This window comes from Musca domestica, unplaced genomic scaffold, assembly GCF_030504385.1.
Source record: "Musca domestica strain aabys unplaced genomic scaffold, Musca_domestica.polishedcontigs.V.1.1 89, whole genome shotgun sequence".
NCBI classification, from domain to species: Eukaryota; Metazoa; Arthropoda; class Insecta; order Diptera; family Muscidae; genus Musca; species Musca domestica.
The window spans coordinates 2,576,452-2,596,613 of record NW_026712430.1 but is presented as its reverse complement, the minus strand read 5'-3'; the positions used below and the strand labels follow the sequence as shown (position 1 = coordinate 2,596,613).

Below are 20,162 nucleotides of genomic sequence, written 5' to 3'. Positions count from 1 at the left end.
TTTAAAAATATTTTTCTGACTGTTTTGGAAAAGAATGTAATTGTTTGGAAGCAACAATGTACAATGAAGTATACTTATACCAAATATGGTCCAACATGAAGACTAATTTTGACATCAATTTAACAATAAACGTAGTGCATTTTGCAATGTGTTTATTTGACTCTCTTTAAATTTTAAGTCACAATAAATCTTTTGACTGGAAACTTAGACGTCAGATAGGCTTACTGGTACAAGATAAAATGGAGTTCAAAACGCTGTTCCAATTTTGATCCAATGTACAATTAGGAGTACTCAATATTTTTAATAATATACCCATAACCATTGAAGCTAAACAATGATTGTAATGACGGTGCCCTTTCGTCTTATAGAATCATATTCCATGAAAATCAGGTGACTTTCTACGTTGATAGTCAAGCGACTCTAAAAGCATTGGAGACCTATGGCAGTTTTGAAATGCAGAAACGATCTGGATGTGTGCTAATCGGCCAATCCTGGGTGTTGTAATATAATTGATAACGGAGCGGCACCTAGACGCTGATCTGGCCCAAATAACATGTGTTTGGAGCACTTGAAAGCTGTCATTGTGTTATTTCGTCTAAACTAATTTCCGACATTTTTTCGTTGAGCGTCATCCAAAATGTATTTGTATTGCATAAACTTCAAAAGACATGAAGAAATGTTTCCTATATCATTGCTCTTACTCTGATCAATTATTGATTTACTAAGATCAGGACATCTACCCATCCATCAATAATTCCAGCCAATCGATGGATGGCAGGTGATGGTGGATTAGTGTAAATGCTATTCAGTCCTATATGATAGATCCTCTGTTATATAGACCCTTCCTTCTCACTATAATAGAGTTTCTTTAAGCAGGAAATTTTAGGGTGTTTGTAAATATTCTTGTGATGATGCATTAATAAGACCTTTGACTTCCCATGAAGATGTATATTTCTGAATTGTGCAGCACTTGTGTTGGCAGATTACAATGGTGTCACAGAGCTCACCTCCAAGATGACAAGAGACAAGAGACTGTTCCCACTTCCAATCTTATTGAAGGTATCTGATGTACGCAATGTGTCGATATTAACATAAATGTAGAAATTAATCAGGTCCGTAAAATTTAAAAGGGAAACTTTCTGTTTCAGTATAGTTCTTCTTTTTCTGGTTTCTGAATTCCTCTCATTTAAGAGTTTAAATCTTTGGCTGAGGGTAGCGCGTTTGACTGTAATGGTATACCCGATACCACACTGTGCTACAGGGTATTAATACTTTTGGGCATTTGTTTGTAACATGCAAAAAGAAACGAGATAAACCCATTGTTCCTTTTGATGATCTTCGTAGAAGCAGATTCTGACTCGATTTATACTTTCGTCCGACTGTCAATATACTTTTACCCAAATTACAGGTCGATTTTATTGTTCGATTGCGTTTAAAATTTTGTATCTTACATTTTTTATTTTTTTTCATCTGTGTCTATTTTTCACCGAATGTGTAATATTGACCCAAATAAAAAGCATTTTGACATACTAAACTGTAATACACTCTCCACGATAAAGATTCTCTGCACAAGATATCAGATACATGCTAGAAACTCCTTTGTGAGATATAGCTTTGAGGTTAATTGCAACTGATTTAAATTTCATTTAATTTTATTTCTTACAGATGACTACTAAATATTCATAGTGATGTTGGGTATCATAAAGTCGGCAATGTCCTACTTTCTTTCCTTACTTGTTATGTTTAATATTTTGTTGAGTTGCCGTTCTTTTTTAATCGTCCATAAAACACGGTAACAATAAATTAAAAAAAAAAACAATCCTTTTAAATTATCATTTAGCCTAAAATGTGTAGTCTTTTTTCTTTATGAGAATATTTGAATTACCTTCGAGAATTCCATTTGTAATTTGAATATTTCAATTGTAATTTGAGAATTTCATTTCCATTTGAAATTCGAAACTTTTCATTTGTAATTCGATTTTTTATTCTAATTATTTAATTCGGAATTCGAATTTCAAACGAAATAATTTGAAATTAAATGGAGTGCTATCATGGTAGAAAAATACAGGTAACAGCAAGTGTTGAAGTACAACAATCGTAACAACAACCACATACAAATTTGTTGTTGTACGTAATACAAGTGTCAGAGTTCTGTGCCCAAAAATGTAAACAAAATAATTAATTTTCAGTAAATAATTTTCAAAAATTCAATAATTTTCAAATTTTAATGCGTTCACATCATTCCTCTGAATGTATAGATGTTAGCTGTTGGTCCTAATCTCTCAATACTTCGAGCAATCGTCAGAAAATCGTGGAAAAGGCAACATCCCTTTCAAGTTGAAACTAAACAGCATACATACATAAAGTATACTACATTTTGCAATTTTAGGAAACATGAAATATACGAATATATTATCGAACGTGGTGTCGCTGTTCCTTAACCAAAAAAAAAAAAAATCCGAACCATCGCCTTTGGCGTTTTATTAAGTATAACGACGATTTTTTCTATTATTAGGCAAAAACTATATTCATATTGCCCTGCAGTGAAATTTCATACCAAAAAAGGGTATACCTATTGTATATGAAGAAATGGAATTAAATGACAAAACGTAATATCGAGTTTGACACTAGTATTACTATAGAGTCAAATCAGCTGGGACTTGCTGTTACATGTAATAATTATATCATGGAGTGCTACAAACAAAAAATAGAAATCATACGAATAACGAAATCTGAAATTACAATTTAAATATTACAAATTTCCAAAGGAATAAAAAATTAAAATGTTCCGAATTACATCTGGAAAAAGTGTAGTTACCTAGGTTTAAGCATACTTTACATATGTTTAGAAACATTGCGTTGGTGCATGGAAATTTGCTTATGGTTCGCCTGACGTTAGCCTTAAATAGTTTAATTTTAATGAGACCGGGTCGGTCGTCAGTTTGATCTATTTGTTACATTAAAATTATCGATATAAATTCATTTCCTTCTATGAAGTTCGACCCTGCCACTCTTCTTTTTTAATAAAAAAAGGAGAAAAAAGATTAACAAAAACAACAAAAGTTTGTTTGTATGAATATAATAAACAGGGTGTTTTTAGTTTGAAAATAATTTATTTAAGGGTGTTTTTCGTTTTGTTTAATGACTAAATTATTTAAGTATATATGTATGGTATTATGCACGCATTCGCATTTTGACTTCGTGTATTTTATTTTCTTGTTGTATTTATAATTAAATAAATTTTATTTTTTTTATTTGTTTCATTGTGTAAACTAATTATAATTAGTGTCAGTACATTTGTTTTTTCGTTAAACTAAAAACAATATATGTATATTTAATGTGTTTCTTGTGGTTGCTCTTTTTCATTAATATGTAGAATAACATCATTGTTTTGCTGGTTTGTTTTGTTTAATTTCGCTTCATTAATTGTTTTTTTTTCCTCAATATATCAGTATTTTCTAATAAATATATGTATCTGGAGATTGTGAAAATTATTTAAATAATTAAAATGTCTACTAAATTATTTCCAAATTAATATAATATGTTAACTTAAATTTACAATATATGTATTGTAAATAATGGCAAATATTGCTTAATGTTTTATTTTGTAAAATTTGCAATATATGTATGTAAGTAATTATATGTTTTATATTAAATGCAGTGCGATGAATATACATAGAGTATTTATTACAAGATCTTTTACACAGTTCACGCAACTTGTTTCCAAAAATATGAATAAAATGCAGATATAAACATCTCGAAAACATTTAAGTTTCAAAAAAAAAAAAAACATACACACATATTTTTATTCAATTTAAATATTTTTTTGTTGGATTTAGAGAACCCCTGATGTTTTGTAATGAATTCTATATTCTATAAACCCTCACTGCATGTCGGATTTTTGCATTGGAATTGTGTGTTTTGTTTGAGTCAGGGTTATTACTAATTTCATGTAAGGTATCTATATATATCATAAATTTATTTTTTCATCATTACTAATTTTTATGTTCGAAATTGTCTGATTACAGTTGTTTCGTAATTTTATATTTATTTTTCGATTTTTTATTAATTTTTATTTATGTCTTTGTTTCTAAATTTTCATCTACATGTAATTTAGTTTCGCTTAATGTTAAGAAAGTGGGAGTTTTTAATTTTCACGGACACCTTGTTGATAATAAAATATGTATTAAATAAATATCGCTATAACTTATTCGTTAAACTATCACAAATCAAATACTTAAAAGAGAATAATAAACAAATAATAAACATATCAACAAACGGAAAAGGTTTCTATTTTACTTTATTTATTTTTAACGATGTTGTTGTTCTTGTTCTGTTTGTGAACATTTACATTTGACTTTCTTTACGCCATTGGAAAGTTCCCGATTTAACACCAATACTTGAGGATCCTTGGCTATTGCTCGATAGTATATTGTTGGTTCTCCGTATTAGCTGGGCTGCCGAATCGAAACGGCTGCGTATGAGACGCATTGCGGGGTTTGTTGTGATACCACTGCGTTTACTTTTGCTGTAATATAAAATAAAAAATGTTTTATTTGTTAAAAATTAATGCGACACAATATATACAATGAAATCAAATAAATTTTAGACAGTCCTCAAGTCCCGAGAGCGCTTGGAATGATAATTTTGATAATTAAACCCTGTTGAACAAGTACAGGGTGAGATGAAAAAACTGCAACCAACATCAGACTCCTGTCATTTCAAAGCCACTATTCTGACAGCTGTTAAATTATTTCAGTATCAGCTCATTATATTGTTCACAAGCGTACAAAAGCATTTTGGTGAGAATTTTCCAGAAAAAAAGTTATTCGTGATGGAATTCAAGCGTGATAGTGTGATTTCTTTATATTTGGCTGGAAAACCACAAGTTTCCACCTCTAGAGCACTCCAGCATTTAAATGTGAATAAATCTTTTGTATCTCGTACCATCGCTCGGTACCGTGATACTGGTAGCGTAGCCAGACGTCAAGGAAGTGGAGACCATAATTCGTGTCAAAGGTGACCAACTTGAATAAAACTAAACTTATTCTAAAATTTGATGTTATTTCCGACATTTTTTGCTTTTATTCAATAAAATTTAAAAAAAAATGTAATGAAAAATAGAGTATACTCGATTTCTTTTTTTTTTAATTCGCAGGAGTACTGATAATTGATCGAGCCAGTTTAATTTTGCCCAACTCGAATTTGCATTTCGCAACTCTGACTGAAACCAAACGGCCGGAATTTGACCTGAAAATTCAAGTGTGCAACCAACCAGAAGTTTGTTTTAACGCAATCATATTACTTTCCTAAGGCAAGCATTTAAATGTGAATAAATATTTGTATCTCGTACCATCGATGGTTACCATGATACTGGTAGCGTAGCCGGACGTCAAGGAAGTGGAGGCCATAACTCGTGTCAAAGGTGACCAACTTAAACAAATCTAAACTTTGATGTTATTTCCTACATTTTTTTGCTTTTATTAAATAAAATTAAAAAAAATGTAATGACTAAATATCTTTTACTAAAACCAAACGGCCGGAATTTGACCAGAAACTTCAAGTGTGCAACCAACTAGTTTTAACGCAATCATATCACTTTCCTAAGGCAATATGAAAACATGTGTATACATTGGATGTAGAGACTTTTTTCCCAAAATCTCTTATGTAGCTATTGTGGGAAAAGTTCAATTCTAAAATGAGAACAAAACAACAAGATTAATTGTTTTGCTTATCGCCGTTGCAGGATGAAATCGACATACTATTTGGCTACGTTATTTTGTCGATTTATACCGATTTGGTATTTTTTCTGACATTTGTTATAAATCTTAAATAGAAAAGTTAATTATTGCTAGTTTGGCCGACTCAAAATGGTTTCGAAATTCATTTCAGTGCACCTCTCTGGTGCCAAGAATTAATGCCATGAAAGATGATTGTTATTTCTAGATAATTTCAAACAGCCGAAATACACCAATAGTAGTAGTTGAAAATGGTATAATTTCCTTAACAATTCCCTAAATGCCACACATATCCCTTACAACTAACTAAAAATTATTCAATTTTTAACTCACCTAGACGAACTGGCTTGATTTTCTTTTAAATTTCCCAATATGATACGCATATGGGTATCACGGGCAAAATGATTGTCTGGCAAAACAGATTTACCACCAGAGCTGCTGCTGCTCGGTCCATTGCCGCAGCCGCCATTCAATGCAGATGCACCGCCAGCACAATCATCAATGTTATTGATCGAAGGCAATTGTCCCGGTGAACTTAGTTCGCTGCTTGGCGAATGGGGTGGTGTTGCATACAACGGCGACATACACTCCATGTCGTACAGATCAGCCTCATTGCTGGCCATGTGGGTAGCTGAAATCATAAAAAAATAGTGACGCAAGTTAAAAAAGTCAAATGTAAAATTGCTTTCCGCCACTTACCCATTTGATGTTCACTGAGATCGGGTAATATTTGGGAATGACGATGATGACCACCGCCACCACCTCCACCGGCTTTGTGACCCAACGATGATGATGAAGCTGAATTGCTGTGCTTGGAATTAACAATTGGAGCATTTTGCATAAATGGATTATTGCGTGAGCTAAGCTTGGTTTGTCGTTGTAATTGTTGGGTAAATGTGAGAGGTGCCTGCTAAAAAGGCATAAAAACATATGTTGATTAGATTCGCCTTTCAAGATCAATGTACAAATATGTACTTACATCATTACTGCTACCGGTTGATTGACTAGATATAACACTTTTACGTTTGTGCAAGCTACTGGTATCCGATTGCATTGTATTCTGATAGAAATTATTCGAACTGTGTGTTGAGCTGGAGGCATTTAGAATACTGGGTGCTGCCATATTATTATTAACGGTAGCCGTGGTGGCTGCCGAACAAACTGATGAGGCTGAGGCATGTGGTGGATAGGGCGAGGTTGAAGGTAAAATGTTCATACCCAAATTGGCATGAGCCGGAATTGAGGGTGCTTGTTGATCAGGTGAACGTAACATGTTGCCATGATGAAATTTAGCAGCAGCATCCATGGCTTGATTCGCTTCATCTGCAAGAAAATTCCCAAAAAAAAAAAAAAAAATAGCATTATTCTTATTCAAAATATGAATAAGAGAATTAAGCAATTACTCACTTTTGGTATAGTTGTCAAAGATTTTGAGAATATTTGTGCGATTTGATTTAGCGGCCAATTTGATGGGTGTACGACCACAGTGGTCGAATTTGTAGGGATTAGCACCATACTTTAGCAAAGCCACAACACATTTCTCATGTCCCTCCTGGGCCGAAATACCCAAGGCTGTAGCTCCCTGTTTGCAGGCATGATCGGCCAAAGCACCAAAATATAAAAGGATATTCATGACATCGTGATTGCCCTGCCAGGCACAGGAATGTAGCGGTGTACGAGCCTCCAAATCCATGGCATTGACATCAGCATTACCTGTAAGCACAAAAATAATGAGAACACTTTCCCTCTTTCTCCATCTCTTATATGTAATAAGATAGAGGACACACGAAACGTTTGTTGAAATTATGATATTTTGAAAGAATGACCAGACAATGATAGAGTAATCCTATTTCATAAAAAGGAAAAACAGATCCATATTGCCCACTTCCGAACTTCTTCTATGTGTATACGATGTACTCAGTTCGGACCCAATCAGGTACCCCTCCTAGAGAGTTATCGTGTCTAAATGTCTTGAAACTGATTTCATCCAAAAATTTGGTCGTAAAAACGAGACAATATTTCTAAACTGTAAAACTTCTTTTTAGGAAGAAAGTGTTTAAAGAGGCACAATCTACACTAAATTGTATATAGGCATAATAGTTTTTAAAAATAGGTTCGTCTCGACCAAAAAGGATTTCTTTATGTTTTCTTCTTTCTTCTCTCCTACTTACCCAAAGTGATTAGCATTTTCACCATTTCCGCATGCCCTTGCCAGGCAGCCACATGCAAAGCAGTTCGACCCTCACTATCGGAGATATTCACGTCGACATCAGTGAATTCCAACAAATATTTAACCATCTCCAATTTATTCTCCAATGCCAATATGTATAGCGTGGTCCGTGAATCGGCATCTTTGGAATTGACATCGCAGTTGTATTTTAAGAGATATTGCACCGTCTCCAAGTGACCCTCAATGCAGGCTAGACGAAAAGCGGTCTTGCCATCATGGGCTTTTTGATCCACAAACGTTGAGAGGCACTCGAGCAGTACCTGTACACACTGGGTGCGTCCTTCCTGGGCCGCCAAGTGTAAAGCGGTCTTACCCTCATTATCACACTCGTCAATTTTGGCGCCCGACTCTAATAGCTGAAGGCAAACTTCATGGAAACCCTCGAAGGCCGCGTAGTGTAATGGTGTCCAGCCGGCATTATCACGATGGGTCTCATCTAAACCACGATCCAATAGTTGACGTACCGTTTCAATATTTCCCTGAGCAGCAGCTATGCTGAGGACAGTTCGGCCCTCGGAATCCATGCAATCAATGCCACAGCCCCAGAATAGTAGAAGTTTGACAACATTTGCATGACCGGCAGTACAGGCGGCCCATAGCGGGGTACGACCCATAAAATCGGCCAAGTCGGGATCAGCACCATTTTCCAGCAAAAGTTCACAGACCTCGGCATTGCCTTCAAACGAGCTAACCAGCAAAGGTGACATGCCGTCATTGTCCAATTGATCTGTGTTGGCACCATGTTCCAATAGTGTGGAAATAACTTTGCTATAACCCGAAGAGCCACAAAGCGCAGCAACACACAGAGCACTGCGTCCGTCCAGATCTAAATGATTGACATTGGCTCCGTTTTCCAAGAGAATTTCCACAATATCATAATGTCCCATATAGGAGGCAGCTATGAGGGAGGTGCGCCCCTGACGATCTACAGAATTAACATCTGCTCCATGTTCTATGAGTATCTTGAGTATATCTTCGTGGCCACTCCAGGCGGCGGCCCGGAGAGCTGTACGCCCTTCCTTGTCGGCTAAATCAATTTTACAAGCCGGGTGGGCTATGAGCAATTTGACAACTTCAGTGTGACCACCCCAGGAGGCGGAACGTAATGGTGTCCAACCATCCCGATCGGCATGGTTGACATCGACACGTTTCATGCGTCCCGTGCCATCGTTGCAGGGTTGTGCAAAATTCAACAGCAGCTTTACCACCTCCAAGTGGCCATTGCGTGCCGCAATGTTGAGGGCAGTCTGCCCATTGTAATCTTCAATTTCCAGATCAATGGGTCCTTTGCAGGCATTGAGAGCCCTCTCGAGCAACAAATGATTGCCATCATTGGCCAGAATGTGTATCAAAGCCTTGCCTTTGTGTAGTTCTATGCGATTGGAGTCGGAAAGTTGATGTAGCGTAGATGAGGCGTTGTCATCCTGACTCTCATGATGTGGCTCACTTTTTTCCGAAGGACTCGATGGCCTCTGGGTTTCCAGAATGCACGAACGCTCACTGGATATTAACAAATCGGCCAATTCAAAATCAATATTTTGAGATTTTTCTGACAGCTCGGGCGACATTAGCGATGACTCACAAGACGTTTGATTGTCGGCATTATTAATGCCCGTCTCAATGAGTAGTTTCAGTATTTTTGCATCTGTGGGTAAACTGGGCTTGAAGAAATCGCATAGCAATTGCGAGAACTCATCACACAATTCGTTGTTCAAAAACTTTTCAATCATGTTACGGGTTTTGGGTAGAAAATTCGGGTCATTTTTAAAGTCCAGTTCGCACATGGAACAGCAGTTTAGGTGGTTGGTGTAGAAGCAATCATTTAAATTCACCCGTGACTCGAGCAGCATTAGAATCATGTCCAAGTCGATGTTACGATTGGTTAGATATTCTCCGGACTTGATTAGATGGTAGATGAATTTCCGCACCGTGTTGGCACACAGAGTCTCGGCCACCAACAAGTAGTACAGCGAAATCATGACATGGCCCTCATTGACATCACATATGAATTTCTTAGTGGCAAATTTCACATCCACCAACCAATCCGAAAAGGAATTATGGAAAATTTTTAAACGCCTCTGATCGCTGTCGTATAGCAGTATGTTCTTCATCAGGTGTAGACGTTTTTCAAACTCCTCGTTGTCGATGGTATAGTTGTGGGTCCTGAGGCAATTGAACAGGAACAATTTGTCGACATAGCCTGAGGAGGCCAGCAGCACATTCAGCACTGGCCTTATTTTCATGTATTGCTTCTTGTTGAACGACTTCTGACATATATACAAATACAAGCCATTCAGGGTACAGGGTATAAGTTTTATTTCACGAAAACTGAAGAAATTCTCCTTGATACCATTCAGAACTTTTTCCAGGTAAAGAATACAACCATTGGATTTGATGTAGAGCTGATGCAGAGATTCTATGATTTCCTTTGTCAACATTATGCTATCCTTGAAATCTGAGTTCAATCGATTGATGATATACTCCTGGACATCTTTGACCACATGCGACTTACGCAAGTCATCCAAGGTGATCTTCTTGAAACCAGAGAACATGCGTGTAATCTGTTTGGTTTGTTTCTTCGTTGTACACACCAGGAACAGCCATTTTGGGAAGAGGTGAATGTGATTGGAAAGCAGTTCGGCGACATTGCGACTTTTGTGGGTGGTACCGCCGCCACGGCCACCCTTAAGTGTAGAAATTAGATTTCCCTCATTAATGTAATTCTCATCGATGGAATCGATAAGCAACAGCAAAGCTGTCTTGGGTGGAGTTAGCTCCAGCAGCGGAAACAATATGGCCTTCTTGAAACACTCATCGGGGTTCTTCTCAATATTGTCCACAGTTAGGCATTCAAAAATTTCCGGATTGGTAAGTAGCATTTCATAGTAGCCATCGGCAATGATGGTTCGGCAACTTTTAGTCTTGGGCAAGGGAGGAGGTAGAGTATTGAAGCAACTGGTTTGTTTCTCCTCCATATCGTCTTCCTGCTCATCGGTTTTGTTTTTGGATTTTGTTTCAAAATCGATAAGATCATTTTCATCCCGCAGTTCTGCGCTTTCTTCCCGTAATTTTCGTTCGTCTTCTTCTTCTTCCTCTTTATCCTTGTTTTCCTTTAGAAATTGCTCCATATCTTTATCAGCCTCAGGCCTGTCTTCGTTGTTTTGTTTCTCATCGTTGTTACTATCCCTGTCCTGCTCCTCGCGTATAGCTGCTTGAATTTCTTGCTTTAAATCCTCATTACCCACCGCTGCAATGTCTTCTCCCCCACCCTGTTGAGGTGCATGGTTGTTATTGTTGCTGGGCAAACTCAAATTGCTGTTAATATGTTTGACCGGGGATGCCACGTTACTGGGTCGTGTTAATTTCACTGGAATCTTCGATTTGCGTCCGGGACTAGTTTTACTCGATGAGGGTAAATCCCTATCGGATTCTTCCCGCCGCTTAACCTTTTCCGTATCGTTATCCTTATTCTCATCATAATCTTTATTTGGTTTTTTCTTCTGGCCCTTTGGTGGATGGGTACCATAGCATTTTTTTTCTTGCTCTTCATCCTCTCCGCCCATTTGTTGTGGAGGCACCGGTTCAGATTTTTGTCTCATCAACTGTAAGTTTTCCGCTTTCTTGGATGTGGAAGTACGTCGTTCATGGAAATTTTCCAATTCGGCAATATCACATTCTTTGGCGCCACGTTTGAGTTCGGCTATCAGAATATCTTCGGCATTTTCGTCCAAAGATATATTGTTCATGGCCTCATCCAATTTGGATTCTTGCTGTTGGACCTCATCATGCAGAAACGAGAAGCCTTCATCGATGATACGCTGGCTTTCATCTTTGGCTATTAGTGACGAATGGCTTAGGATTTGTAATACCATTTTCCGTATGAACAGTGATAGGCTATGGCACTCGGGATTTTGTGATTCGATGAGGTACGAGGCCAATAGTTTGCGATTCAGCAATCCTCGTGTACCGGAATTGCCATTCATTATGGCCTGACAAATGCTTGTCTTGCCTGAACCGTTTGAGCCCAAAACCAAACAACCATTATAGGTGGAAGCCGAAATGGCAGCTGCCTTGGCCCGCGATGACATAAAGCCAGCTGCAGAAGAGCTGCCAGCAAAGGCTTCATTCTTTGCTCCATTTGATGGGGTTGGTCCCAGCAGACCCGGCATGGTTTTTTTTCCGGCGGTTCTCTGCTCCAAACACATGGCTATTTTCTTTAAGACCCATTCACGATTTATGTACACCTTAGAACCATAACGATGCTGATGGTGATGGTGCTGATGGCCATATTCGCGTTGGGCGCCACCAAACCCATTCACCTCCTTGTCCGGCGACAGTTTTTTCTGCATAAGAACTTCTAAATTATCAGAAGTTTCTTCTATGTCACCACCGCCACCATTTGCAGCCCCCTCTAAGGCAGCTTCCATTTCATTTTCTGGATCAAAACTTTTACGTGCCACCTCCAGGGGGAAATTTTGTTGCACCAAATTGGCGAAGTGTTCCTCGCGGGCCAAATTGGAAAAACTTGAGTTGGGACAATCTTTTCCGGAAATTTCCATTTTCTTTTGCAGTTGGGTCGTGTCCTTGAGGAAATTCAAAATACGGCGATCTTCCAGTTGATGATTGGGTGTGGAACTACCTCCTCCGTTATTACCACAATTTAAGGGCACTCCACGATTTGCATACATATTACTTGAAGTACAACCCGAATCGGGTTCATCATCCAGATCTGTAACAGGTACCACCGTGTTACCATTGCGATTAGTAGCCGCCACCGCAGCAGCTGCCGCTGAAGTATTTACCCGGTTGCTATCACGTGGCGCATTCAGTTGTTTATAATCAATAATATTGGTTAATTTTACATCTGTGTTGGTCACCTCTTTTGCATTTAGGGGGCGTGGAATACCAGCCGTTGCATTGCCTACGGCAGCTGAAGTTAAACGACTACGATCACCACTTTTATAACGATCTGATTTACGCAGCGGCGTGGCATAAATCATTTCTTTTGGCATTTGTCCTGGACTGCTGGTGCCGGCAACCAAATTATGCCGACCCACCGAACTTTGATGCTTGTTATTGGGCGCCGAATTCGAATTCGAATTAGCTAAATTAACATTGACCAAATGTGAACCCTGATTGCTAATATTGTTCAATAGTAATTGCTGTGACAAAGCCTTATTCAGATTGATGTTATTGGGACTGTGCGCGGCGGCCTGAGCCGATTTTTGTTGTTGTATCTTTCGCACAGACTCATTGAACATGGCCTGGCAGGGTAGATTTTCGTAAATGTCATTACGCAAATGTTCATTATCCGTATGTTTGGACATTGTAAAGGAGTTGTTTTTTGTTCTATTTCGAAGTCTTAGCGTTAAGTAAATCTTTGGTTTGTGTGTGTGTGTGTAGGTGAGTGAGTAAGTTTGTTGAATTGTTACAATCTCTTCAGTTTCAACTAGTCTTGCGGATTTCTTATGAGTTAGTTTATTCTTTGCAGTTTTGCTGCCAAGTTCAGTTTTGAGTCGATTTTTACATAATAATTCCTCTGGATTTCACATTAAACAGTCAGTCATGTGAAGAGAGTAGATCTGAAAAGATAAGGCAAATAGAGAAATGTTATTAATAAAGACAACAAGTTTAATGGATGATATTATTTTAATATTTTCAATCTCAATTATAAATTACAAATATACAAAGTACCGTGATTGAAATTTTTGTTTAAACCTCTATTGATGATGGGATTTGATAGTAAACATATCCAAAGTCAAAACAACAAATTTTACAGGATGGCAGTTCAAAGCATCCTCGTCATGCTCTTTTGTTCTTGTCCGTACTAGTCTCTTTTACATATATATTAATTTATTTCAATTAAATTACTCGAGTTCAATGTGTTAATGGAACATAAAGACCTTTTACATGTCTTAAGGTTAGAAAAATTGTGAAAACCAATTTTACATGTCTTCTAAAAAATAGGAACATTGAGAATATTTATACCCTACAACACTATGTGTTGGGGGTATTATAAGTTTGATTGGGACAGCATTTATGTAACACCTCGAAATATTGATTTCCCACATAGGAAAGTATATATGGATCTTCCTATCTCGCCGAGTTGACTCGATCTAGCTATGTATGTCCGTCCGTTCGTCTGTCCGTCTATCCGTCTATCCATGTTAGTTTGTAATCACTCTACAGGTCGCAATTATGACCCGATCTTCACGAAATTTAGAATGGAGGTGGAGCTAGGGTCAGAATAGAACCCATTTTTTTTTGGAGATGATCGCATAATATTTAGGGGTCGAAATGGACCAAAAACTGAAAAAATGTCGGATTTTGCAGTAGCTATACAGGTCGCTATTATAGACCAATCGACGCGGAACTTCCCATGTAGTTAGAGTTTAGAGCGGGGAAGAAGCCTACCAATTTGGGTGGTCATCGGATAATATTTAGCGGGTAAAATAGACCATATCTTTTGTGTTGAAAAAATTCAAAATTTTTCATTAAACCATGACAAGGTTACTCCTGATCTTTACATTGATGTTAACATCCAACAAAACGGATATATAGCAAAATATATGCGATATATATGTCTATCAAAGGAGATATGCTTGAAAGATCTCTTATATGTCGAGAATGGCCTCTTGGCAGGAAAGAAAAAACGTCTAAAAAATCGCATAAAAATATCTCTCTAAAGGTGAAAATATTGATATTGTAACATTTTCTCATATTTTTTCGATTTTGTCACATTTTTGGCATATTTTCATTTTGAATTAAACATTTGGTAATATTTCTAAAGCTAACAAAACTAAGTAGTTAGGATATCATATACATATCGCATTTATGGCCCGATCCTAACGAAATTTTGCATGGGGATCAGATGAGGGTCAGAATAGAACCCTACTCTTTTTGGAGATGATCGCCATATATTTAGGGGTTGAAATGGACCAAAAAAACTGCAACATTTTCAGCAGGTCGTAATCATTGCCCGATCCTCACGCACATTTGAATGGGGGTTATGGGCATTGCAAAAAGCCAAGCAGTTTTGGATGGCCATCCAAAAATATTCAATGTGTGAAATAGTTTGCCAACTTTTGTAGACAAAATACGAAAAGGTCCATTCCAGTGACTTTTTGGAGAATTCGCAAATACAGGAAAGACACACTTCTGACTATTTCGTTAACGCTGGTTTCGTTAAAGAATATAGTCAAATGTCTGTATCTCATATAGATGCGTTTCAGTCAAAAACCAATAATAAATGTTAATCTTTTGCCACTTCTGAGAGATTATAGGTCTTTGGGAAATATTGGTTCCAGATCTAGGAAGACCATTTACGTGCAACATCTTCCAACAAATTGGAAATGAGCAAATTATTCGAAAATTAGAGAACGAAACCTGATGGTTTTCTTTTATTATTTGTCACAATATCTTGTGGAATTCTTTCGAGTATCTCGCCTATATAAACTGTATCGTTTATTAAAGTGTTGTAGGGTATTCAACGGTCGGCCCCGCTCGACTGTAGCCTTTGCTTACTTGTTTTTTTTTATTTGCAGAAAAAAAAAAAAAACTTCTACAGAAAACCCCCTTAAGGCCTTCTATGGATAGAAGAACTCATACGGGGGGTTCTATGTATAGAAGATCTGCTGTGGATATTCTATGGATAAAATATCTGCTACGTGTATTCTAATATTCTTCTACAGATAGGAAATCTTCTGATAGTTTTTGACCTTCTTATAAAGGTCTTCGATGGATAGATCAGCCTTTAAAGAGTATTCTATGAGCAGAAAGTTATCAAAAAATACCTTGTAGAAAGAAGACCACCTAAAGGTGTTCCATGGATAGAACACCTCCATAAGATCTTCTATGGACTGAAGTCCACCTAAAGGACTTTTATGGATAGAAGAAAAGGAGATAGAAGGTCCTCTAAAGGCCTTCTGTGGATAGGATAATTTTTATGGAGCTTCTATGGATAGACAACCTTTTAAGGATTTTCTAAATATAGAAATCTTCTAAGGAGTTTGGCTTGTTCCAAAATAACCTTCTTATTTTTAATTTTTTAGCGTAAAAACTACACGATTGCAATAACGTTGCCCCGTTCCATGGCTAATATATTTAATATCCCCTGGCTATGTTTGCCTCAGCCCTGGCCTCCTTTGCTAGTTGTTTTTTAAACAACAACAACGTAAACCCTATATAAACTTCAGTTTAACTACAGTTATCTTAAAACAAGGGGCATGTTTATTAGGTGCAAAATCCAACAACAAATATTTTTGAAATAATTGTACACACTTTATTCTATTTCCAAAATCATTTTTTAATCATTTACATTGGTGTTGTCGATATTGGTATTGTCGTTACTTATACGCCCACATGAACATGAGATTTTGTTTAGTTCTACGGAAAATTCTTTATTTTATTTTAAATAAGTTAACTCAAATAAGTTGATAATACCATAATACAACGAGTTCATCTTGTTTTCTTTTAAATAAAACATTCCCTAATGTACATGTGTTATATTTTTAACCATATTTGTTTGCTTTAGCTTCTCCTTTTCCTCTATTTTCTTTTATATATTTTTATATTTTATATTGCAACTATTCTGTTCTTTAGTTCTATCATTATTATTTTTTTTAAGTTAAACCTTACGTGTGTGAAGTTGCACTTTTGTAATTTAAGAATATCAGATAAATATCACTGGTTGATGTAACAATTTAATATATACTTGATGTTAATATTAAAATTAAGCCATAGAGTTTATGTAAAGACCTATAGAGTACAGTGACTAGGGTTACTTTCAAAAGGCAGGTAATAAATTTAATATCCAAAGATATTTTATGGGGATTTGTCGCACATCCATGAGACATATGGTGTAGATAAAAATCTGCAACAAAGTCAAAAGCCATAATTTTTACATTTTTTTAAATTATATTGAATGAAATCAAAAAATGTCGGAAATAGCATCAAATTTTAAAATTTTGGAAAATTTTAGAAGTTCAGATTTGTTCGAATTGGCCACCTTTCAAACGGACAATGAAACCGTCACACGGCGAAGCGCTTGCTTGAGGTGATCGACACTTTGGTATTTTTAGTGCCAACCTTGCTTTCCAAATCCTTGCTTTCCAGACCCAATAGTCCAACGAATTGGTATCTGGAGATTTTGGTGGCCATTATGTACTGGAAATGAAGCTAAGAACCTCATTTTGTAACCATGGGTGGCGAGTGCTGAGTGCCTGTTGGAATGTCCAAGGTCTGCGGCCAAAATGTTTGCATGCCCAAGGCTTTAATACCCTCTCCAGAATATTTTCGCGATAATATTCGGCATTTATTCTGATGCCACGGTCGATTAATACGAGCGGAGAGCGACCATCGGCGGCCCACACCATCACCATGGCCGTTGCTTGAGTTCTGGTGGCCAACGGAAGGTGCACATTATCGGCTGACCTCTTTGGCAAGTAAACACGATCATTTTTTTTGCTTACAAACTGCTGGACAACGAATGTTTTCTCATCGGAGAAAACCAAATTCGGCAGTTCACCACTTTTGGCCATGAGAAGCAACTCTTTAGCTCCTTTGCCCTACTATATGCTCATGACGAATCACCACTTATGGCAATGTGCAAAGTTAAGCATCACTTAGATAAGGTTTCCCGTTTTTATGATAGCTGGGGCATTAAAATCAATCCATCTAAAACCGAGGCCATATGCATAAGAAATGCATCAGGGAAATGTTGCACTGTGAAAGAATCATGTTTGAAGTGAATTGGGAAAATGTACCTTATTTCTTTTATAAACCAAAATAGATGATATTTTTATTTAAATTTCCCCGGAAAATCTTCTAGATGATTTTGACTCAGATTAGAAACGTATGAAATGTACAATACGAGATGGTACGAGACACAAAAGATTTATTCACATTTGAATTCTGGAGTGCTTTAACGATAGCCAACTTTGGATTTCCAGCCAAATATAAAGAAATCACACTATCACGTTTGAATTCCATCACGAATAACTTTTTTTTTTTTGAAAATTCTCACCAAAATGTCGGACGAGTGGCTTAAAATGACAGCAGTTTGAAGTTGGTTGCAGTTTTTTCATTTCACCCTGTATATATAGTAATTCTCAATTTCAGCAATACAGGGCTATACAAAAACGTGGGCCTTCACATCAAATTATCTGCCAGCGAGGGTGGTGCTTATTACGAACTTCAAGTACCAAGTTTGATACAATTCCGTTTGAAAAATGAACCTTAAATCATCAAAACACCGAATATATTGAGATACCGTTATATGGGGTTATACGAAGACGTGGACCTATTAATATACCCTCCATACTATGGTGGAGGGTATAAAAACACTTCATGTGAATTTATGCCAAAAAAAGATAAAATCTTTTTTAATAAAATTTCATCATACGCCACCAAAGAGTCTACCATAGTATGGAGGGTATAAAAACTTTTCATGTGAATTTATGCCAAAAGAAGACAAAATATTTTTAATAAATATTTCATCATAAGTCACCAAAGAAAATAAAACTCTATTTTCATTATATATTAAGAAAATATTTGTATCAATTTCCTAATTTTTCTATAATTTTATCATTCTTCTTTTATCGAGTTGATGCATAAAAGTAACATAAAATGCCGGTTTTGGGCAGAAAGTGTCAAACAAAGATATATTCTACACAAAATTTCACTATAAATCTCGAAATAAACCATATGTCTAGTTATATTCGTCATCTTAAGAAAATTACATTTGAAATTTATATTTTAAACAAGTAAGCAAAGGCTATAGACGTGCGGGGCCGACCATGTGATACCCTACAATACTATAATATGTTAGAAGCCCCCTTATGCCCAAATCCATTTTGGAAGATTTCGCTTTTGAAATTAGGATTTTGACTAGGGACATTTCTTCACTCCGTCGGGCTGTTAGTTGTTGTAGTCCATCTTACAGCTATATATAATCCAATGATCATCCAAACTGCTAGAATTCCTCCCTGTCCTTAACTCTTTTCACAGGCGTCTCCAAAAGCAAGAAGCCTCTCTTAATCTCAAAATGTAGACTCATCTATATGATTTGCTTGTCTACGATATTTGGCTATATTCGTCAACGAAATCAGCATAAAACACATATAATTAGTGGTCCATTGTACCCGCTGTCCCAAACTCTGACTTCATGCGAGATTTTGTGTCCTTTGGTTTCTATTTGTGATCTTTATTACGGCTACAAAAACAGGAACATTTTTAGTAGTTGGTCTACTTCAACCCCTAATATATTGCGGACATCTTTGAAAACAATAGGCCTAGACCTTGTAAGCCTAACCCTACCCTTGCGAAAATTTTCGTGGGAATTGGACGATAATTGCAATCTGTATATAATAATCCCAACCTGTGTTGTAAGGTGAAAAAATATTACAAAATATACACTTCCATATTTTAAGACATATTGAAAAAATCGCATGCGATAAAAAATATGAAAAAAAAAAAATCACAAAATACTACAAAATCTATATTAACATCATTATTGGCATCTTTTTATGCGATTTTTTTTAGATTTTATACTTTTATGGCAAGAGAGCATTCTAAATTGACAAAATTTGTGAATTTTGTCCAGCCATTCTTGGGTTGTAAACATTCTAGCTAACATCCCATTCCTTTGTATATATACATTGTATATATTTCGCTATATATATCCGATATATTTACTATCGGTATCTACGTAACGGTAAGGATTGACCTGTTCGTCTATTTATGATTTCGTCGGGATTAAAAATATTCGCGGATTAATTGACTTTTATTTAACACAAATGTTATCATCAAAATACGAAGGTTTCTGCACAGCCCTAAGTCTAGCCCCATGCTAACTTCCTCTTCTATTGGTCTATAATTGCAAATTGCAGAGCAAATGCAAAATTAGGAAATTTTTCAGTTTTTGGTCCATTTCAACACCTAAATATTATGCGATTATCTTCAAAAGCAATAGGCTTCCATTCTGGCCCTAGCCCCAAATTCATTCTAAATTTCGTGAAGATCGGGACGTAATGGCGACCAGTAGAGTGACTTCAAATTAACATGGACAGACGGACGGACATACATAGCTAGATTGACTCAGCTCGGCGAGTTAGGAAGATCCATATATACTTTCCTATGTGGAAAACCAATATTTCGAGGGGTTACATAATTTTTGGCCCAATCAAACTAATAAT

The 20,162-nt window shown here is 36.5% G+C and overlaps 1 protein-coding gene across 2 annotated transcripts in view; it reads right to left on the bottom strand.

Annotated features, from left to right (window-relative positions):
- Nucleotides 1-410: 410 nt before the first annotated feature.
- The window catches only part of LOC131806795 (uncharacterized), a 175,833-nt gene continuing 156,081 nt past the window's right edge, over nucleotides 411-20,162 (bottom strand). The window contains exons 5-10 of one of the 2 annotated variants that reach the window (XM_059131478.1): nucleotides 7,910-13,550; nucleotides 7,146-7,451; nucleotides 6,718-7,061; nucleotides 6,438-6,645; nucleotides 6,072-6,369; nucleotides 411-4,528 (exon numbers count right to left, since the gene is read on the bottom strand). In XM_059131478.1, coding sequence (XP_058987461.1) covers nucleotides 4,348-4,528; nucleotides 6,072-6,369; nucleotides 6,438-6,645; nucleotides 6,718-7,061; nucleotides 7,146-7,451; nucleotides 7,910-13,295 — 6,723 coding nt within the window. In that variant the 5' untranslated portion in view covers nucleotides 13,296-13,550 and the 3' untranslated portion in view covers nucleotides 411-4,347. Of the gene's footprint in view, nucleotides 4,529-6,071; nucleotides 6,370-6,437; nucleotides 6,649-6,717; nucleotides 7,062-7,145; nucleotides 7,452-7,909; nucleotides 13,551-20,162 lie in introns of both variants that reach the window. The other variant, XM_059131477.1, reaches the window with a different exon arrangement.